The sequence below is a fragment of the Grus americana genome, chromosome 1 (genome assembly GCF_028858705.1).
Source record: "Grus americana isolate bGruAme1 chromosome 1, bGruAme1.mat, whole genome shotgun sequence".
Classification (NCBI taxonomy): Eukaryota; Metazoa; Chordata; class Aves; order Gruiformes; family Gruidae; genus Grus; species Grus americana.
Genome location: NC_072852.1, coordinates 2328339 through 2351585, shown reverse-complemented (window position 1 = coordinate 2351585; position 23247 = coordinate 2328339). Strand labels below are relative to the sequence as shown.

The following is a 23247-nucleotide window of genomic DNA, read 5'->3' as shown; positions in this document are numbered from 1 at the left end:
ATGGATAATTAAAACCTAAGCAAAATTACTTTGCATCTTATGTGGCATCCTGTTTTCTTTCCAGTAAAAGGTTGAAAATATTAAAAATGGTGAGCTACACCTGGCTGCCTTCCATCCATGTATCAAATTTTGCTTAAATCTTCTGAAAAGATTTATGTAGCAGAGTGCTCACAGACAAGCCAAATACAAAGACTGACCCTCATAAATATAAAGTCATCATTATTCATAGTGATCTGCAAAGCATATTGCAGCTGGAAACAATTACATCACCGCTCTTCTTTCTTTTGCCCCTAAACTGCGGAAACAGGTTGCCGCTGTGAATAAATATGATCCTCCTCCAGAAGTTGTTGCTGCTAAAGATCATATGACTCATGTTATGTATAGCATGCTGCAGCCCCAGAGAATCTTTGACAGGTAAGCTTACCTCCACTTCACATCAGCTCCTGAGGGTGGCACTCAAGTAAAGCAGAATATGTTGTCATATTTAGAGGGACATTTTACTGTCCCTCTCCCACCTTTAAATTAATCTAGCAAAGAGGAGAAGTTCCATAGTATTCTGTTAGCAGTCTGGAAACTAGGCAAATCTTATTTGGTTAAAATTGATTATGAAATGAAGTTAGTCATTCACCTCTAAAGTCTGAGACAGATTGTCCACAGCTCCATTTCTTTTAAACAATCTGTTGAAACAGATGGCCGTTTGCACCATAAATGAAAGATGCAAAGTTTCTATCAATACCCAAAGGCAATTAAAAAATCTCTAGAGGCAGAAGAGAGCTGTAAAACATATCTTCTTCCTATTCTGCTTAATCCTCCTCTTCACACTATTGGCATCCCATGGTGAGCAAAATGGCTTTATTTCGTGGCTTTGGGGCACATTCTATATTCATAAGGTGAAATTTTCAAGTTTGTACTTTGGGAAGTCCAGCCATTTCTGCCTTTGGGAGGAGACAATGCTGACTGCTGCTTATAGCACAGAACGGAAAGTCAATGATCTTTTTCTTTTTCCAACGTTGCCATTGCCATGCCAGGTGAATTCTCTCAGTCTCATTTCTCACCTAGAAAATGGAAATAGCCGTACTTTGCTGCTCTGCAGATGTGTTATGATACTTGCTTGATGAATGCTCGGAAAATGCTTTGACCTACTCTGATGGAAGATACTGGAAATATGCGTGGTTATGATTGTATTGGCTACAGCGGACACTGAGATCAACTGTTGCGCCCCGCACCTTGTTGTAGCACCATTTTGGACATCTTAATTCATAACCGAGTAACCTGATTTAAGATCCATGATTTACTAAGTCAGACATTTATATTTTTACCATATCTTTATTGCAAATCTTGTGTTTTCTGGGATTGTCAATGAAAGACAGAAACCATCCAAATGGTGGTGATAGCTGTGAGAATTCTTAACAGCCTATTTAAAAAAACCTGAAGATTTATGTACTGTTTTGCAGGAGATTTCTTAAAAAAAAAAAACCCAAAAAACCCAAAAACAAAAAAACCCACCAACCCCACCACAACAGTTTCACCTAAAGGCATGGATTTCTTCCAATGCAGACATAGGCTCTATTTAAATATTTGTTTATTGCATTATGTATGTGTATCTTCATTGCTGGAAAGAAACAATTCTGTCTTCTGTCAGAGGTATTGTATACACCAACATATAAACACGCAGACCAGCATTTATGGTACTGACCAAAATTGTTAATGGTGCTTTGAATGTTTGCCCATGCTCAGCTGGAAAGCACAGAACACAGTCATTAATGAAATCATCTAATGATGATGCGTTACGGTCTTCTACACTATAAAAATGCTTATTGGAACCAGATCGGTATAGTTCATTTGCATCTATATTTTTAGATGAGATTATGATTAATTCTGGTTTAGTAATATCTCTATTAAAAATAAAACCTGAAAACAAAGCGAAAAGTTAGATTGTCGCATCCTCTGCGATCAGAAAACATTAGCATTAAGTTTCTTATGCTGTTCCCTCTCTCTGTGTGCCTTGTGATTCTATCTTTAATTACATGGTAACACACCACTGAACAATATTATGTGTATTCTTCCTCTACTAGAAATGCATGTGACATTTAAAAAGGTAGCTTGATCATAGTTATAACTGCTACATGGGGAGCAGAAATTTAATAACAGAGGGCTCTTCAGTCTATTGGCCAAGGACATGATGAGACTTTGGTATCTGGCTATTGAGGATAAATTCATTCAGAGAAGAAATAGAGCATGGTTATTTTTAACAATGAAGGTAATTAACCATTGGAACTATTTACCAAGGGTACCAAGAATTCTCTGCAACTGGAACGTTTTTAATTAAAATATGCTCTGACGGAACCTCAGGTATCGGGCTTGAAAGAACTAACTCGGGGAAATCCTGTTGCCGGTGTGATGAGGGGAGTCTGAGTAGACGATCACAGTAGTCCCTTCTGGCTTTGAAATCTATTCATCTTGCACAGCAGTGTATTACTGTACTCACCAAAGAAAGTTGAAAGATGCACATTAAACGAGCCAAGAACCCTTTACAAGATACTGCTTACAAGTTGTAGGAAACCCAAAACTTTTAGTTTATCTTTTGAGAACCAGTAAGTGGTGATGTAATGAAAGATAGTATTATGGAAATGTTCTCCGTGGTCTTCTGTTGCAATAATAAATCCAAGGAATTTGAGGATATGAGGAATTTGAGCAATGGAAAGTTATTTAAGGGAATTTGAATTCCAAGTATAATCATGTCAAGTAATGATGTATTGTATCATTACTGGATATAACACTTCCTTGTAAAAGAAGAGATTACAGAGGAATTCTGCAATTTGCAACCACGTAACAGTTTCTGTGAATGGAGAAGAAATATATTAAAACTATGTTGGAGATAAGGGTTCTGTCTTCACAGACCTGCCTTGACATCATTATTCACGAAGGGCATGGCCTTGAGCAAGAATAAGAACCTTTCTGCTATGTCCTGATAAATTTTGAATCTCTAGTCACTATGCATGTTTCCCGGAATTCCCATCTGTGAAATGGTTCATTTATCACAATGCACTTGTAGTATCCACAACTGCCACTAATACCTCCTGGCATCATGTTGTCTTAAACTGGTCTTTTCCTTACCACAAGTGTCAGAAAAGGGAAAGACAATCTGAACAGCTCAAATAATCGAGAGAGGAGGAAGATATTTCTTGAATAGAAAAGAATGTTGCCATCTAACAGATTCAGATTTTTAAAATGTATTTTTACCTTCTCTGGTATTTTTAATGTTATTGTGCTAATAAGCTGATTGTGCTAATGTTGTCTAATGTTCATGTCACCGATCAGCACAGTAAGTAAAAAAAAAAAAAAAAAATCTGTAAATCTCCTAAGGGCTCTGCTACTGTCTTGCTTTAAAATAGTCTAGTGGATGGAACACTGAACCAGGATTCAGGTTCATTTCACTGTTTAGTAACAGCACATCTGTACAGACTCAGCCAGTCTCTTAATTTATTAGGTGTATCTGTTATTTCTTCTGTGAGGATAGTACTCCATAGGAGAATTAGGAGATTGAATTGCATTATTATCTTAGTGCTTCTGAAGCGTCAAGTCCCATTATATACATACAGCCTGGTAGATAATAGAGCTGGTTTGCTGAACCTAAAATAGGAGTAAAGCCATTACTCTGAAATCTTTTTCCTCCATGCTGGTGTTGGATGGCTATCATTACTTCTTATAGGGCTAGGTATTTGTAAGAGACAAGGTAAAAGCAATATAATCTGTTTTCAAGGATTTGTGTTCACCTATTTTAAATCACATTAAATGGAAGCTAAATGCATATAGGTAGTTTTCTTTCACTTTAAAATTTAAATTTAAATTAAAATTAAACGCAAATATAAGTGGGTTGGAAATTATTTCAACTATTTCTGACATATTATCAAGTGGCATAATCTTAAACTCTAGCTGAGACTTAAAAATGAGAGTCCAAAGTTGCATTCCATTTTTAGCTGTCTAAATAAATCGCTGGACACTCAAAAGTGCAGAAATGCTATTCATTCCAGTATTTACAGCTGGAAGTGGAAATCTGAGGATCTAACCATCTGCTCAGCATGGAGAAAATGGAGGGCTTTGTATTTTTGCAGCACTTTGGGTTCTTTTATTGTAGTGTTATTTGTGTTCAGTGGACTTTAAGGATCTTAGTGGTTTTCATTGTATTGAATTGAAGAGTTCTTTACAAATTGCCACCTTCATCTGGCAAGGCCATGGAAGTCAGCGAGATTACATGCAGGAGTGCGTAAAGGTTTGTAGGACTGAGTCCAGGTTCATGCTAGGCTTATTATCCTCACCATTAAAATATTACCATCTCTTCAATAGATTTGGAAAACTCTTAAACAAATCCCAGCAACACTGTAACTGCAGAGGGAGCTTTAGAAAAGGCTATAAATCGGAAAAGATTATAGTAGACATAACATTATTCCTTTTGCAAAAGAGACCCAGGGGTCTTTAATGCAGTATTTTGTGCTATTTTTATGTTTAGAGCATATCAAACTGAGCACACGCTTCTCCTGGTTTTCGTCTAAACTCTGAACAATGTGAATAGTGTGATAGATGAGATTAGTTGATGTGATCATAAAGTCTCTGCAGAAGCTTTATACAAAGTTGCTGAAGACTTCATTTGTAGGTAATGTAATGGCTCCGTGTTTTCCTTTCTTGTAGCACTTTACCTAGTCTTGATGCTCCCTACCCCATGCTGGTATTAGCTGGCCCTCTGGCCTGTGGTAAGAGAGAGCTTACTCATAAGATCTGCAGACAGTTCAACAATTTCTTCAGATACAGGTAAGTTTGCTCCGTAAGTTTGAAAGAACTCCAAGTGATTGAGGCTAGAATTGCTGCTGGTTTCTTTTTTGGGTGGTTTTATTTTTTTTTAAAGAAGTTAAAAGTTAAAGGCAACCAATAAATGTTCATTGCTATGCATTTTATCTCTTCCCAGGGCTTGATTGCCTGAAGTCATCAAATACTTCCTTAAAAGAAAAGCTATTTAAATTATCATGTTCTTTTCAATGGTGAACAGCAAACAAACAAACAAACAAAAACATGTCATTTAGTGCTCTTTTTATTGATCTGTTCTATCTGTGCTCACTAATGCCCCTCAACCTAAGCATCTGTTTATATATATATGCATTTCTCTTAATTTTTGTAATGTACCTGCATATAAACACATTAGCATGCATGTGCAGACTGCATCCAGAAGCTAGGAAAGGAAGCAAGTGCAATTGCTGGACCAGTTTATTATCCTGTGAGTGGTGTTATCAAAGCAAATGGCACCTTTCAGACTTCACCACCTGCTGGGAGGACTAATTCTGCCTATCTGAAAGACCTGAGTTATGATCCTTACCACCTTGGGCTCCCTGTGTATTTAGTGGAGAGAAACTATCTCATTCCAAGGGAGGTTCACCCTTTGTGAATCACTTCCCTGAAGTACCAACCTATTTTCAGTGCGCAGTAGATAGGAAGTCTGGCTAAGTTAGATCACCACTGTTGCCTAAAATTAGGTAGTGCGAGCTGTTCCTCTTGTCCACCCATTCCATTCTTCACGCTACCTAATTTCCATAGGTCATATACCACACGCTATTCGGCACTGGTCTGTATTCCTGTTATATTGTCCATCCCTTATTTTCTCAGATTTTTTTATTACACAAATTTATCCATTCATTTTTAACCAGACTTTAACCACAGATTCACATTTATAGTGTTTGCCACAATAGGACCTGGCTCTATATTTGTGCACTCGTAGGTATTGAAGCAGTGAGTGGTAAGAAAGAGACCGTGGGCACGTGCATATATGAGAATGATTCCGCAGAGTTCTTAGCATCGCAGGACCATGCTCTGCATGTCGATGTGGTGTCTAGTAGTAGTCGTCTTCTCTTACATAATACACCACGGTGAAGGAGCCTATGTGTATTTCTGTCTGCTCTGTACTCAGATTATAGCCGCTTGCTGGATTAGATCATCAAACCAGCAAGTTGAAAGGACACTTTAAGAAAAAATCTGTGAAGGCTATGTGACCATAAAACTGACTTTTTGCCTGCCTTTAAAGCAAGCACTGTGTTTTGAAAGACTAGATTGGAAATTACAAACTAATTGAATGCCAATTGAAATTTTCCAAGCCCTGTGTGTTTTTTAAGAGCATTGTTTTTTATGCTGTGTATTTTATTTCCTAAAACTTTTATGCGTGAGGAGGAAAAAAAAGGGAGAGAGACAGAATCTTAACAAAGCAGAAAATTGCAACCATAAAGCAAAGTTGTATTTTAATTATTCAGTGGAGATTTAAGCAATTTTATGGCTTACACTTTTAAATTTCAAACATTCCACTCATTAAAAATGTATTTCATGCAAGATACCCTGGCAGTTTGAATGTAAACATGGCCTTGCAATTAAAAAGGGTTGTAATGTTTAAAAGTGTTTCAAAAAATAAAGTGAAATTGGACCCTCAAACCATCTGGCTAGTGCTCAGGAATGACCTTTAAAGCTCGATGCGTTCATAATATCTTAAAGAAAATCAGGCTTTTGAAGTGAAATTGTACAGAGTCCATGTCTAACACACTGTTCTCATTTGCCACAGCTTGCTGATAAAAAAAAGTGGCACCCTCTAATGCCGTGATAGTTAAGATCTGTCAAGCTCTGCATTACAGACTAAACTTCTTAATGGTTTATAACTCAGCTACCTCAAATAAATGAACAGAAATGGCCTGGTAGCTTGGATACTAGTAGGTGCAATATTATTTTTTTTTGCCATATTTTCCAGGACAATGCAGCAGAAGTCAGAGAGTTAAAATGTTGTTGGTGTGAATCAATGCCAAAGCTCCACATCATGCTTTTGTTCCTGTTATCCTACAATGTAAAAATTAAAACCAAAGCAGAAACAAGTAGCAAAATATAATTTCCTAAGATAGAATATGAGCCACTGCATACTTTAGTCTGAAATTGCTACATGCATTGACTTAGCTGGTGGTTTTTGGTTTCGTTTGGGGCTTTTTTTGTTGTTGTTAATGTTTCATCCTGGTAGTAAGCTCACGTATCTGAGGTTTATCCTGTTGTCCTTATGTGGTGGCAGGCAATTACTTTTCCTGCCTTGTATCCCACTTATCTCCCTAGTTTCAGGATGGTTTCTCCCCTTACTACTAGGGGTCTATTTAAAGATTGGTCTTTATATCTCTTTCTTAACCTAACAGTTCAGCCTAACTCCTAGTCTCCTTTTCCATATTTAGGATTCTACTTTATATCATCCTCAAGCTGACATAATTGGAAAAAAAATGGTTTCATCATTTCTCTATTACAGGGTGCTGTGACAGCTTCAGTTCAGGCTATCCTGGGCTGGAGGGGATTTATAGCCAAGATGTAATGTTATATTTAAACTTTTTTTTTTGTATTTATGGGTTAATCTTTCAAATATGCGGCATTAGTGGTATGATTTGCACCTCTTTATATTTCTCTTATTTCTTCTCTTCTTAAAAATAAAATGATTTGTAGTATTCTTCTTCCCCCCCACCCCCTTCCTATTCCATAGCTGCTTCTATGATTGAAAACAGGTTATTTCTTTATTATACCATGTATCTTCCAGTCCCTGTCACACTACCAGGGCAGCTTACTTTGGTGAAGAAAACAGACTTGATTACTATTTCGTTTCTCAAGAAGAATTTGACAAAATGGTGAACACGGTAAGTACCTGACTAGTATCCTAGTAGGCCTATTTCTTACACCCAGAGTGAACTCCGCTTTTCTGTCCAGGTCTGTTGTGTTGGTTGTTTTTTTTTTTTTTATATTAAGTTTATGTCTGTGCGTGCATGCTTATTCACTCACAGTAATGCGGCTTAAGCTTATAGACAGAAACCATACATTCGTTGTATATTTATGCTGTCTTTTCTTCTGTATGAATGTATAGAAACCATTAAATGGGCATAATGGTCAGTAGGAATCTTTAAACAGTAGTATAATGTAGAAATAAACATATTTCCATATGCAAATCTCTAGTGTGTGCATGTGTAGGAAAGAAAAACTCTTGAAATATAGCTGCCATCTTTTTTTTTTTTCCTTTTTTTGAAATCTTCCAGCAACCCTGCAGGGAATGCAGTCTTTTAAAGTTAAGCAAATTCACCCTAAAGGCATCGTGTTTCACTCTGAAGGCAGTGTGCCTCCAGCTACTGTTTCTGATACCTTTTGCTGCCTGCAATAAAACTTTGGCTTGAAAAGCCACAACAGAGCTCATTATTTGTACATACATAAACAGGGGAGCCAACACAGTCTTAAGCAACTGATCTGATCCTTAATGATAACTCTTAGTAATCAAGTAGTTTAATTTTAAAAGCATATAATCTGCTTACATCTCTCTACACATACTACTGGGAACCAAAGTTTCAGTTGTCAGGTTTTAACTTTGAAATTTCTTGGCCAATTATACATTCTCCTTGCAGATTTGTTTCTGTCCTCTCTTTTCTTTGGCATCTTCTGTTTTGTATGGCATGGCCATATGGTTTGATGTAATGTCAAAAGAAGAATGCTCCTTGCTTTAGCTCTTGCTTTCTTTACCGTACAAATGAATAACCAATGAAAGCTGTAACCTGTCAGCAGCTTGTTTTCACGACACTGGTGTTTTATTATCCATGAACACTGTACAAGCTTGTACCCTGCCAGACTGACTATGTGCTCTTCTCTGCAAATTTTGTGCTCCCGTTGGCCTCATTATCATTGATGATTTAGGCAGGGAGAAACTTTGTAGGGAGAGAAAGCAAGGAAGTCCAGAGTGATTATGCTCCTTTAGGGAAATTGTTTCCCTTAAAGTATTTCCTTTGTCATTATACTTGCTGTTTTGAATTTCAGGGGAAGTTTATAGCAACCTATAAATACAGTGGCTATTACTACGGACTTGGAAGAGACACTGTAGAATCAGTTGCCAGAGAGGGTCTTGCAACCTGCGTTCACTTAGAAATAGAGGTAAGGATTACTTATTGCCTAACCTTTCTTGAATGAGTCATTCTGTGAGAACTGTCCTGGGGAGGAATTCATGCAGTTTGACTAAGGTTTGTTTCAGCAGCCTAGATATAGCCACTTAGTGACACAGGAGACACCCTATGGCCTTCTGCCCAGCCTACAGCTGCTGCCGATACATTGGAACTAGTTGTGTGGGCTGCATTACAGTCACTGGAGATAGAGTTGTTTGGTCAGATGAACTGCAATTTTAACTCCACTGCCTGTAACAAGTAGCTCTCCATTGTCTATAAACCACACCGCTCCCTTTATAGACATCCACGTTTAGTCAGATGGATCCTTCTGCTGGCTTCCTAACATTTCCTGGCTTATTTTTTTCAGTCTTCATCAGCCTCATCTCCCCATCACATCATGAGTACTTTCCATTACAGTGTCCTCAGCTTTTCAACCATGTGCTTTCCACCCATCTGCAGCTTATAGTAGGACTAGTCTAGAGCCGCACACCTACGGATCACCCCTGAAAGAATGCCATGCTTCTCCTTTGCTGATGAAGCACTGGAGGATGCATGCAGGCCTGAGGCAATATTTTGGGCAGAACTATTAAAAGACACAATCTCTTTGAGGGATTACTTTACCCTGTGATATTTGTCAGGTGCACATGCACAGATGGCAGAATCTCAGAAGTCTTGCTGCGTTCGGAAACTAGGTCACAAACAAAGTGTCAAAACCTATGTATTGGAATCCCAAAAGAATAACTTTTTAGCTAATTTTCTAATTATGTACTTCTCATTATCAAGATTTACTAGCTAGGGGTTGAGGTGACAAAAAGGAAAGGCATGCTACATTTCCTTCCAAATTCTTTGTAGAAAATAAGCTCCATCTGTATGAGCTTCCAAAATGAGTGACTCCTCAGAGTGCCCAGGATGTGATACTGAGTGTTGCTGGGTTTCACTGTGTTTGTAGGGCTCAGCTCTACCTCTGGAGCATTACTACAAGTTAACAGACACTGCTACACTCCGTGATAGATCACGGAAAAATAATAGATATAAAAAAGAAATGTAGGACACTGCAGTGCTAACATAGGATCCTAAGTTTTGCATCCAGACTATAGGGGAATGACTAGGGAGACTTGAGCAAAAATTGATTCTAAATTTAATTAATTTTAGGATGATTATTTTGTTTGTGAAACTCATGATCGAAAAATTAGGTTTTTGTTAAGAAACTTTAGTGTTCTTAAGGAATTTTAGTCCCCTTTGGCCCAAATAAATCTGTACACATTTACTGGCTTGCATATAAATATACAAATAACAGAATAGCAGTATGTCAGTGCTAAAAAATAAGTGACTCCTTGCTCAAGTGGTCCACAATTTAATGCTGCAATCCCACTCTTAAGTGTCTGTTACTTGACTGATATTAAACAGCAAATTAATAACTTAATCTCTGTGTAGATCCATTTCCTCTTTTTCCTAAGACTTGTCAGAACTGTGAATCACCCTCAGTCTCCACTGATTGCAATAGGCATTGAGTATGTTTGTTGTCTTGCCAGACAGACCCTAAATTTATGAGGGAAGAAAAACAGGAGAAGATGAAATATGATGGAATGGGGTGCCTTTTAAAGCTGTCAATTCTTCACAATGTAGATGTGTTATCGAATAATTTAGAAAGAACTTAATGGAACATCATGTTTATTCATAAGGAGGTTAACCCAGCGACATAGGCAGTGACCATAACTTTTACTGGGTATTACCGAAGCTACTGTCATCAACAGACAGCCAAGAAACTCCTTTGTCACTGAAGTTTCAAGATCACGTAGTAATTATGCATAGTCTTGTACCACTGTGGACTGCGCTAGCAGATGAGAAACAATAATGGTGAGTTATGTATCTGAATAGAAGTTATCGAAGTCCATTATATTCTGTGAGGCTCATAACAAAAGTGATTTAGCACTATTAAAAGAAATTTTAATTATGGTCTGTGGGCTGAGACTAAAAATTTAGAGCTGTTCATTCCCTTTAATCTAGAGTATATCTTTCACTGCTAAAGTAGACTGACACAAATTTTAAAAGTTACATCTTGCTGAGTCTACACTTGCAGTTAGTGAAGCAGCTGCAATTCTGCCACACAGTTATGCGTTGGAGGAAGCACGTTTGCAATGCTTTCCCTTTGCTTGTACGCAGAGCACGTTCCAACCAAGGGTGTAGTGGTGGAGCACCTAATGTGTCTCATGCTTCCAGAAATATAAGTACACCTTGTCTCCTGCCAAAGACCACTCTCCATTGCACTTATTACTGGTTATCCTCTCATTCAGGCTGGGGAGTCAAAGGAAGGATATAATACTAGTCACATCTTTTCTGTAACCCCATGCTGTTAACTGAAGAAATTGAGGTGCTTTAGCTATGTTAAATGTATGGGCATCTTCAGCTCAGTCCTTCAGTCTTTCTTGACCTCATATGCAAATTCAGGAAACTCAAATTTTACTCCTTTTTTTTATTTTCCAAATATCTCTCTGGTGTCAAACTCAACTCCTGTATTCTCCCATTCTTTATTTTAAAGTCACTAGGCAGTCATGCACCCTATTGTCTCTGTACAACAAATTTATGAGCACACCAGAAGCTTTCTGTATCTCTTCTATTTTTCTCCTCCCTACTCATCCCAGACTATTGATGGGCTGCCTCCCTATTCCTAGATAGTTCTGCAACATACGAATCATATGTTACATTATTTCTTGATGATAAGTAGAATTCATTCACGGTGCACCTTCAGATGAGGAAGGTGTTACTAGGCTGGAATGTGGGTCTGCTTTCTGCTGGTTTGTCTGATCTCTGAATGTTTACAGGCCTTGCTGAAAGGAGGTGGTCACATAGCTGGATGAAAAGATTTCTGTGCCCCAAATTGTCCCCTTGAGTTTTCACCAAAATGAATAGGATTTTCCCCAGAATTGCTCCCTGAAATTTTTAGAATGGATCACTGTTCCATACTTAGAATGCTGCAACCAGGAAAGAAAAAAATCTAGTAAGTGTTCAGCCTACCATTGGGTTTTGCATGATTTTGCTTGTATTTGACTATATTTTAGAGTTATTCTGGAGAACCCCCACTTTAAGGATGTGACGGTCCATTCTGATCAAGTAATGAACGGTGCTGAGATGAGACATACTAGTCCCTCTCTGTTCCTAGCCACTGTAGTGCAGAAGGTATATCATGCCTCAGTGAAAATGCAGTAAGCTTCCCTACGTTTACCACAGTGCAATAATGTGCACGGTGTCACTTTGGATAATTTGTTCATCACGAGACACTACAATGGTTGTTGGCCTGTTTGGCTTTTTTTCCACAATGACCTTTAAACACCCAAAATGATCATTTTTATATATATCATCATACATATAAAAGTAAAGCCAAGAATTTATTGTTAGTGTGATGGAATTTTTAACAGTCTATTCTAAGAAGAGACCGACCCCCACCTGGCTACAGCCTCCTTTCAGGGAGTTGTAGGGAGCGATCAGGTCTCCCCTCAGCCTCCTTTTCTCCAGGCTAAACAACCCCAGTTCCCTCAGTCACTCCTCATCACACTTGTGCTCCAGACCCTTCACCAGCTTCATTGCTCTTCTCTGGATACATACCAGCACCTCAATGTCCTTCTTGTAGCGAGGGGCCCAAAACTGAACACAGAACTCGAGGTGTGGCCTCACCAGTGCCGAGTACAGGGGGACGGTCATTGCCCTGGTCCTGCTGGCCACACCATTTCTGATACAAGAATTCATTATATGTGATGCCCATCCTGTATGTTAGATACTACTGCTTCTTGTTCCCCCTAAAACCAGCTTTGTCCAACTCCAGGCCTTCATTTTTTTAACTGACCATTATTGAGATGTTTATAGTTGTGAGGTGTCTAGTGGCAAGACTGTGCCCCATCTCTTATCCCATGCCTGTAGTCCTCTACATGGTGTCCTGTGTTTCCACTTCTCAAGGTCTTTGCTATCATGCCAGGCCTCTATTTATCTAGACTATGTTACTATGTTGAGTCATAAACATCTCATTCTACCTGGAACAACTGGTTGTTACTGCTATCTACATAAAACTGTGGTTGTACCTCACAAAGATAAACAAAAGTAAAACAATTAGATATAGATACCTGGTCAACAAGAGAAATTGCTGGCACAGCTAAACTAAGTAGAGTTATAGCCAAGTCAAGAAAAGTTCAGAGCGAGCAGGACAAGCCTCAGTCCTTGAAAACTCAGTACAAATATTATAGTCTGTTACAAGCAATGGCAATACTATATTGCAGGGCTACATGGTTAGAATATTCTGGTTTATGCGTAGATAGAGAGGGAGAGAGAAAAGATTCTTCAAAGTATGAGTTGGTGCAAAGGAGAGCTATCGGAAATTCAGGATTCATTCCATTCCCTGCATCATTTCATAAGACCTCGTCTTTAAGTCCTAGCATGCAGACAGGTCTCCTTTTTCAGATCTAGCAGAAATGATTATAGGTGTTTGCAGTCCTCAGCTGTCAATTAGTGCCAACCGGAGCCATTGTCCTTACAGCAGAGTTGATGCAAGGCACATTCCCTAGTCTGCTATATTAAAAGTCCTATTCAAGATAGTTTATTGCTCATAAAAATGGTTGGAGTTGAGGTGACTGACTGCAGTGTAACAGCTGAAGAATGTGCACATCGTATCTCTGCTGGGGAGTTGTGGTTATACCCGCTTTTGGGAGGGGGTAACACTGTAAGCTGCTCCAGCAAGATAAATATATATGCTTGTACCTCGATGAAGTTGCACACTTTCACTTAGAAAAATGTACCAGCTGAGGAGAAAATTGTCGGTTTGTTCATAGTGGAAAGCTAAGGGCCAAGGTGGTGATGCAGGTAAGTTGTGCTGTGTGTCAGTATAATAGTGTGAGTCAGTGGTACGCACATTTAGAATAACCAGGTTTTGATGTAATAGATCGGATGGAACAGAAGGAAGAGCCGTTAACTGGTGGGTATGAGAAGTATGATGCTTTAAATCACTGTGGAATTTGACTAAAAGGATTCTTTCAAAAGTGTGTTTAGAATATACTATTCTTACAATGCTTTCCACATGTAGTTTAGGGCACTTCACCTTGAACTTGCCTATTTTGTAAAGTTGGATGCTAGATCTTGAGACTTGTAGATTGGATACAGGTTTCCAGTACTGCTTTCACAGTAATTTGTGATAAATACAGAGTTGTCCTAAAATCAACTACAAGTTCAACAGGTGCTCAGTTTCAGGAACAAAACATTACGTTTCTCTGCTTAATTTTAAAAGGGTGTGCGTAGCTTGAAAAATACCTACTTTAAACCCCGATATATCCTGTTAGTACCAATGAACAAAGAAAAATATGAGGGACATCTGCGGAGGAAAGGATTATTCAGCAGACCAGAGATTGAAGAGGCAGTCTCCAGAGTGGACATGTACATCAAAATAAGTCAGGATTTTCCAGGATACTTTGATGCAGTAGTCAACACCGGTAAGTTAATCTCTTTCATACTATAAATCTGACTTCTAATGTCACACCAATAGATGGACTAAAACTGCTATGCAAACAAAGCCACTGGCAAATATTAAACTAAGAATGACAAATGGTTTGATGGTCAGCATAACAGTTTAAACTATCCCTTAATTGATTTTCCCAGCTAATTCTTGTCCCAGGAATCCAAAAGCTCAGGAGATCTGTCAGGACTGAATTGCTCTGCTATGTCCAAGTTGTGCTTTAAGCCCATCTAGAAAGCGAACCCAGTATTGAACTCAGCAGCACATTTGTTAAGTATTGTCTCCTGTGAGAATATTCAACTGATCTGTGCTAATTGTTGGTTTCTGGGCAGAGTTCAGAGGTACTTTTGATCTAACAGACCTAATTATCTCTGGGCAGGATAGGCTTTTTTCAAGTGTTGAAATGACAGCTGATGTGCAGTCAGTCTGTAAAGAAGAGGCTGCTGCAAAATTTTTACTTGTAGGACTCTTCTGCTTAGTAACTTGCTCCAATCCCTCAGCCTGAAACAAGGAATGTGAGGGTGGTATATATTTCATTAGAACAAGTGTTTGCTTCTTGATATTTAAGAATTGAGGATAGCAGGTGGTAGAGAAGAATCCTTTTCTAGTTCATTCCATGCCTGCCCTTTTGTGGAGGTGATGTGGTTCAGCATGGTGATGGTGAAATATATCATTGTGGTATGAAATATTGTGTTGGTAGTTATTGTCAAGGGCATATGGAGCTTACAATTTAAGTATAGCATTAAAGAAATAAAACACAGTAAGCCAAATTGCAGAAGGAGAATATTTAGGTGAGTGCAGAAACTGAGATGAATTTCAGATTATTTTCTTGAATGGGCTATTTATGAAGACAAAGATTTTTCTCCAAAAGAGATGAGCTGGATGAGTTAAGAATGCATTTCTGTGTCAAACTTGTGTGATTTGTAACTTTGTACTGATGAAAGCTTGGGTTTTTTTCATTGTGTATCCTTTCTCTCCACCATGAAATGCATATCCCTTCCTGCAGATGAATTGGATGAGGCATTCACAGAGCTGAGTTTTCTCGTAAAGACGTACCTGGGTTTGGAGCCACCTGCAGTTTTTGATAGCATTCAGGACTTGAATAGCAAAGCAGGAGCAGGTACTGTGTCTGAGCACATGCTACTACTGTTTTTATCAGTAGAGTATTCCTATTTATTTGTTACAAGAATTGAAATCTGTGAATGATGCAACCTGTGAGACTGCTTGTCTCTGAAAACTCCACACGCTTCTCTGTAACGGGTCTCCTGGGCTGATTCTTCCCTGGGATCTGAATCTTTAATGGGGTCTTTCCAGGTACTTTACACCACTGTGTGCCTTGAGGCAATAATATCCAGACAGTGAGTTGTCTGACTCTTCTGAGGATGGTTTTGTGCTGAGGATCTCCCATTCATTCCAGATGAATCACAAGTCAGATATGTGTCCACGGCTGAGAGCTTTCTGCCTATCAAACCGTTGAGCAACAAGAAAAGGGCATGGCACTGAGACCTTACTTCATTCTCTTCCCCAGGATAGCCAGAAGCATGAAGAGTTATATGAAAACCAGGACAGTAAGATGAGTGAAGGCAATTTATAAATTCACTCCAAGTGCTTTTGGGGCTACCCACTGTGGGATAAACCCAAATAATTGGTAGTGTGCTTACCAGAAGCTTTTTAACCCTTGAATGACTAAGGCTGGAGCCTTGTGATCACTTCCAGCTAATCCAAGTGCATGCTGCTGCAAAAAGTAGTCATGCCCGACTTCAAAAACTAACCTAGGAAAAAAAACCAACATCCAACTTTCAGACAGATCGATTCCTTGATCAAACTCATCATGCAGCTATAGGATTGGCTCAAGGAGGGAAGGGTGGAGGAGAAGAGCTTCATGGCTGCCTGTGGAGAAAGAAAGGAGGACTACTTTTGTCAGAAGCAGCGTAACTAAGATTAGTTTAACGTACTGTGAGAACTCATCTGTAACCCTTGAGTTTATTCCAGAGCAGGTTACCAGCTGAGATGAAAGCAGAAATACGATCTCTAAAATACTGGACAAAAAGAAATAAGAAACAGACATTACAGTAGTAAGATGTTGTGCAACATAGACTAACGCGAAGCTCATTTACGTGAACTCTTTCCTCTCCAAGAGGCCTCCATGGTTTATGGCTGTCTTGGTTAGATGCATTTCAACAGGAGGGTTAATGAGTTTCCTAAGTGACACAGAGCCAATATTCATGACCTTCTGTGAGACTCAGAAGGCTGCAAATAAAAGTAGCTGAAGGGAGGGCAAAAAATGTTAATGAAGGATAGTGTAAAATTCATCAGTTCATCATTTCAAGTAATTTTGTATCCTGAAAGAATTAATAAATACTGATTTCCCAGTGGACAAGAAAAAAGCTTCTACACATATTGTGGCATCTCAGTGCTACAGCAGTGGGGACCTTTCTGAAGAATCTTATTTAATCTTAAACCATGTAGATTTTATTTTAATTTCCTGAGCTTCCATGTTTGTTTGAAGTGAGAAAGAAGACTTCCTTGCCTTACTTATTATAATATTGTTGCTTACTTGTCTTAAAAACACTGGAGACATTTTGTCCTGAAAGGCAACAAAACCCACCAAACCCTAACTAGATTATCAGGAAAGAAGAAAAAGGGGGAGGATTAAAGATAAAAGATTTGTATATAATTGTGGTCTTTTTGAAGATATATAGGTTTGTATCTGAAGTTCCCTTAAAGGACTTTGTATTCCTCAGCAGTTCCGAGTTCTTTCAGTGAGTGACCTGTCACTAGTTACAGAAACTTCATTAATAGTACTAGATTTTGGTAATTCTGCTGTCCATAAAGTAACTTTTAAATTTACTATGCACCATTAAATTCATTTAGAGCTTCATTTATAGGTGTTTAAATAAATTTAACTATCCTATTTCTAGAGATCATCTCTTCTTATGGACTGTGTGAAATAATTTATTTTAAAAAACTTGCCCCAAGGTTGTCTTTAATATGGACATTTTTAGTAAGATAGTAGCAGGGGGAAGATTGGTTGTGTGAGATTATGATAGGTTGTTAATTCTTTTTTTAATGAACTGCTGTGCAAGATCTTTTGCTCATGTATAGAGTAAAAATACTGGGAGAAAATAGATAAGTTCTTCTTTTAAAAAAACTTTTTATAGCAGAAGTATAATACATTTCAGAGCTGATAACGCTTTGTACTTGCATTAGCAGCTTTCATCCATGGAACTCAGTACTTTACAACTATTAATTATATCTCACAGCAGTCCTGTGGAGTATGTGCTACTATTTGTATTTTACAAATGAGGAGAGGGACATTTATGACAAAGACTGATTATTTGTGATGCTGAGCATCAGAAATCCCACTGAAGTTTTGGCGGTGTGAAGCTCTGCACCTCTGTAAGTTAGGCTCTACTACTTACTCAGCGTCAAAGCGAGTAGTTTCCTGTGCCTGAAACAGAACCCACCAATCTTAAGACTCATCTCTGTTCTTACCACCAGATCTTCTGGCAGCTACAAACCAGCAGTATACAGTGGGCAGGCTGAGAGTCATCTGATGACTGTAGAAACTTTTTATGAAGGCATATGCTAAGAGAAATAACTGTATTTAGTATATGAACATGCATATGGGTGGGATGTATCTGCCTTTCATCCATCACCTTTGGATGTAACTTCTTAGGTTGTGAGCTCTTGTGGTTTGATATGACACACAATATAATTAAACCTTTCTTATGATTGGATTTATGCATTTCATGTACCAATATTTATAAGAATTTTTCTGCCACCTAATTTCATATTTAGATACCATTTTATAGACAGGACAAATCCCAGTTTACAGATTTTTTTCAACTTTGAAAAAAATGGTTTTTGAAAAAGTGAGTTAGTTGCGTCTTCAGCTTTCTGGCTCACATTCACATTTGATACCAGCAGTGGTGCAAGTCTTTGGATTTTTGTTCACAGAAATTCAGATAAATAACAGAAGAAAAGGTGCCCTGCTCCAACTCTCCATCACATTCCAAGAGCTCTGAGAAGGTTAAACCTTCAAAGCAGGTAGACTGTAATTAGCTTAGAGGTCATAACATATGGTTATGGTGGTGCCTGCATATCAGAGCATCCGTAACAAAATGAGCTCATTTACACATGGTTAAGCACCTCTTCCTAGTCCATTAATGTAGGGGCGGGTTTTTTTAGATTTTTTCATAACTTTCATTTGCCTAACTATTCAAGGGGGATATATTTGTTATAGCTGTGAAGTACTTGGAAGGTTTAAAAGCTTTTTGGGAACTGCATGGTTTATATCCTTTATAACTCCCACAATTATCTTTCGTGAATCCAGAATTGTGCCAAAAGCCAGCTAATGATAGTTGCACATGACTAGTTTCTTCTTGCTGTAAGCAGAGTGTTGTTCAGAATATTTTTGTTGAGGAGTGTCTTTTCTACACTAGGTTCAAGAATACGGCTCTCACAAGAGCAAAAATTGTCACCCAGCAGAGTAATTACTGGAACTACTCGGTCTTCGTCTGTCAATGAGTTCTTAGACTCTTCTGCCAAAAACTATCCAGGAGGCATCTCGGACAAACTTGCTGCAAAACTGAGTTCTGTGGTAAGGAGCATTTACTCTAACCTTAGACAGAAATGATAAGTTGTAGGCAAGAAATACATGTTGGTCAGACCTTTTTTTTCTCCAGAGAAAACTGACTCCTGTTCTCTGGCCGTTTTTCATTTCAACAACATTTACCTGTTCCCCAGAGTTAAAGGCAGATTGATGAGAATGAGGCAGGTAAACTCAGATGAGAGGGCAAGGTGTCGTTGCTGCTCAATTTTACACCAGAATAAATCTGTTGATCGTTTCCAGGGATGTGGCATCTCCTACCTCTCTGGGCAACCTGTTCCAGTGTTTCACCAGAAATCATAATTGGTTTCATCCAATCGTGTACTGATGTAAGGGAGTGGAATATCATCTCTCAGTTCTACAAGAAGATAATGAAACTGTCCTATTCAGAGGAAATAGTTAGATGCAGTTAATAGGACAGTGAAAATTACTTAAGAACGCCATCCTCTGGCAGTGGGAAAACTCATTCAGTTGAGCCTGTCGGAGCGTGTGCTAGCGATAACTGCCAGAGATCAAATTTAAGCACATTTTTCACCTGCTTTTACTTTTTCAATCAACAGATTCAACAATGTGCTTGGATTTCAAATAACCTTTTGCAACTTCAGCTTCATCTCTCTTTCTCTTTTTTACTTCTCCTTAATAGTCCTTTCCCTAAAGGCATTCATTCTCCTTGCAGGCAGTGGGGGAGTTTGGGCTATGAAGCAGATGTGTCTAATGCTCTTTTTATACAACGATGACAGGAGAAAGAGAAAAAGAAAAATGAAAGCTTTAAACTTTGTTCCATTCCAGGGTTATGATGTCATTATGATGAATGATGGCTTGGCAGGCATGACTTGCTGTACAATTTTGCCACTATCTCTGTATTTATAACTACCTCTGATGTTTAGAATTAGTGCTGTAGATGGAGCAAAGTAAAAGACCCCTCCTGCCCCCATTTCCCAGGCTTTAAAAAAGGCTGTCTTAGGTGTGGAAAAAGGTATGACTGTAAAATGGCTGACATAAATAGGGAACCTCCCATCTTTGAGTCTTCTGAAATGAAATACCTCTTTTCAAGCCAGGCAGAATTAAAAAAAAAAAGTCACAACTGTTGTTTATTTTCATGTTCCTTTCATCCAAAGGTTTGTTAGTTTAATGTGAGAGAGAAGCCAGAATATTTCTTACCTTGGTGGCACTCTGCCATCACTCCTACCCCAGCAATTTATTTTTCTCACTTTTTATTTAATCTTTTTTATTTTTATTTTGAAAGTTTATGTTTTGTCAAGTCAGGAAGAAGTGGTTTATGGTGAAGGAGGCTATCATTTACCTTGAGTTTAACTTACTTAGTGGCCACAAGGCTCTCTTTCTTATTAATCTCCTTGTTCAGTGCTGGTAATACCTTTTGGTTATTTACTACACTAAGTTTCCAATATATTTTTACATGCAGAGGAAGCTTTACAGCATTAGCTGAAGTGTCAACATAGTAAAACATTCAAGGTGAAACACAGGTGCCTCTTAGACCATATTTAATGAGAAGAATATAAATATGTCTGTAGCCTTAAAGTAAAATTTTGTCTAAACTGTTACGTTTAGGACTGCAAATGATTTTTGTGCCTTTGGCACCCAAATAATGTGCTGTCACTGCAGTAACCACATTCCACTCCCATCATGTAGAATTGGAAAATAAAAAATATGAAGAAATGAATGTGAATTATCCACAAGCAAAATAAGAAGCAGGATCTGCTGTTCAGGGGAAGACAGTAGATCTGATTCCTTGCAGCCTTATCCCTTGTGAGCATGCCAACCCTGCACTAATTTTGTATGGCTGTAATTAAGTATACAAGGTATGAACAGAAAGGTATCTATGCCTGTAACCCACACAGAAAAAAGACTGAGAATTGTATCTTTACCAAAAAAAAGCAAATCAAAACACAAGCTCAGTGAGCATCTAAGCAGAGTCTTACTTATTATAAATAGCGAAGGAAAGTGAAGGATATAGTCATAATGTGAGCATTCAGCAGATTAACTATATCCTCTTTTGTTGCTCATACCATGACAAAACACCTCGGTTACAGACATGTGATTTAGCTATTCAATTGATAACTATCCATGGCTATCAGTTGATAACGAAGCAGGATTTAATAAATTTGCTCTGTGGATTACATTTTATTTTTTTAAGCACACTGCAGTGCTGCATTTGTCTGACCTGAGAAATTACATTGTCCTACAGCACATGTTAATTAACACGACCTTAAAACTCGGGACCACATTTTCCAGTCTGCTGAGATCATAATATGTTCATTGTACAAAGTCATTTTAACTAACTGAAATTTGCAAAAGCTAATTCCTGCTCTAAGGGGGGAAGATTGGCAGACATGGAGCTGGTGAGGCAAGTTTTCTGCATTGCTGGAGCAAGGAGACAAAGACAGTGTATTTAAGATGTAGCAGAGGCAAATTCTTCTGTATTCAGTCCCTTGCTCGTGGAAAGAAGCTTAATGCAACAGCATAGCTAGAATTATCCCTGCTCTAACATATTGGCAGGTTGGGATACGTCAAAAGTGGTTCTCTGCAGATATTGGAGTTCTGTGTCCAGTTCTGGGCTCCCCAGTTCAAGACAGACAGGGAACTACTGGAGAGAGTCCAGCCGAGGGCTACGAGGATGAGGAGGGGACTGGAGCATCTCTCGTATGAGGAAAGGCTGAGAGAGCTGGGGCTGGTTAGCCTGGAGAAGAGAAGGCTGAGAGGGGATCTGATTAATACTTACAAATATCTAAAGGGCGGGTGTCAAGAGGATGGGGCCAGACTCTTCTCAGTGGTGCCCAGCGACAGGACAAGGGGTAACGGGCACAAACTGGAACACAGGAGGTTCCATCTCAACATGAGGAAAAACTTCTTCACTTTGAGGGTGACCGAGCACTGGGGCAAGCTGCCCAGAGAGGTTGTGGAGTCTCCTTCTCTGGAGAGATTCCAAACCTGCCTGGACGTGATCCTGTGCAACCTGCTCAAGAGGGGTTGGACGAGATGATCTCCAGGAGTCCCCTCCAAACCTGACCAGTTTGGGATTCTGGGATTCCTTCCGGCTACATCTTGGCACATTTTGACTACTATGAAGAAATGGAGCTTCACTGGAGATGAACATCTTCATTTTTCAAAGCCAGCAAGATTTCAGACCAGAATTTGGTTTGTGTAGATCAATGAATCATATTTAGCAGCTTGTTAGTTATTATATAGCTCACTATTTTCCCAGGACATGTAAATGCATACACTTCAGAGCCTTAGCAAAAGAGAGGAATATCACAGCCAGTTAAGTTACCATATATACTTTTAAGTTGCTGTATAAAGTTGGTCATATTTCTTTATCAGGAAGAAGCTTCTCTCCAAAGGCGTCATTCTGCAGCACGTCAGGCTGTGTCAGGGAAGGCACCAAGTGCATACGTCCAGCTGTTTCAAAGGTAATGTAGAGTGTTTTCAGCCAAGTCCTTTGCAATAAAGTGAAAAATGCCTGTTTAAGATTTCTTTTCCACTGTTCTTAAGGATGAATGATTAGAAACTGTCAGGGATTGCAAATCTTATAGACAACTCGCCTTTCTATCACTTAAATCCAGCCCTACAAATATATCACACACTGCCTGTCTTTTGACTTGGGTTGCAGCAGTCCCGAAACATATACCGAAAATGTATGAGGCAGAGCCATCCACAAATAAGTTGTCTAAACCTATGAAATTATTATATGCGTCTTCTTTGAGAGAGCAGAAAAGGATCATTTTTCTGGCAGCTCACAGTCTCCGACATGTTTTTTTAGCGCTACTAGTAATTAGTGTTGGAAACTCATAGCCATGCTCAGTGCAAGGTTGTTTGCTGCAGTACACCCTCTGTGGCTATCTCTGTTTAAAATAAAAGCTGATTCCACTTCCTAATTTTTTTTTAATTTTTATTTTTAGAAAATGGATCCTATCTTGACTGTCTCTCTTCCTTCTTCTTCCTCATAGTCACAGCCCTGCAAAAATGGTGTTAAAATGTACCATCTTTGATTGATCTTTTGTGGCACTCCTACCTTCTTCTGGTGTAAATCTTTCTAATCTGAATTCTTTGTTGCTTGCTTTTCCTACCTGCCATGAAAAGGCTCTCAGCGCTGACATTTAAAGTATCTAAATCAGCAATCATCAGAAGGAATAGAAAAGTTCACACCTTTC

The 23247-nt window shown here is 38.7% G+C and overlaps 1 protein-coding gene across 1 annotated transcript in view; it reads left to right on the top strand.

The window, feature by feature from the left end:
- LRGUK (leucine rich repeats and guanylate kinase domain containing) overlaps window positions 1-23247 on the top strand; it is a 55054-nt gene that overhangs the window by 16940 nt on the left and 14867 nt on the right. Inside the window, exons 10-17 of the mRNA XM_054846989.1 lie at window positions 308-414; window positions 4690-4809; window positions 7595-7691; window positions 8851-8964; window positions 14242-14443; window positions 15473-15586; window positions 18912-19069; window positions 22418-22506. Of these exons, the coding sequence (XP_054702964.1) occupies window positions 308-414; window positions 4690-4809; window positions 7595-7691; window positions 8851-8964; window positions 14242-14443; window positions 15473-15586; window positions 18912-19069; window positions 22418-22506 (1001 nt within the window). The remainder of the gene's footprint in view (window positions 1-307; window positions 415-4689; window positions 4810-7594; window positions 7692-8850; window positions 8965-14241; window positions 14444-15472; window positions 15587-18911; window positions 19070-22417; window positions 22507-23247) is intronic.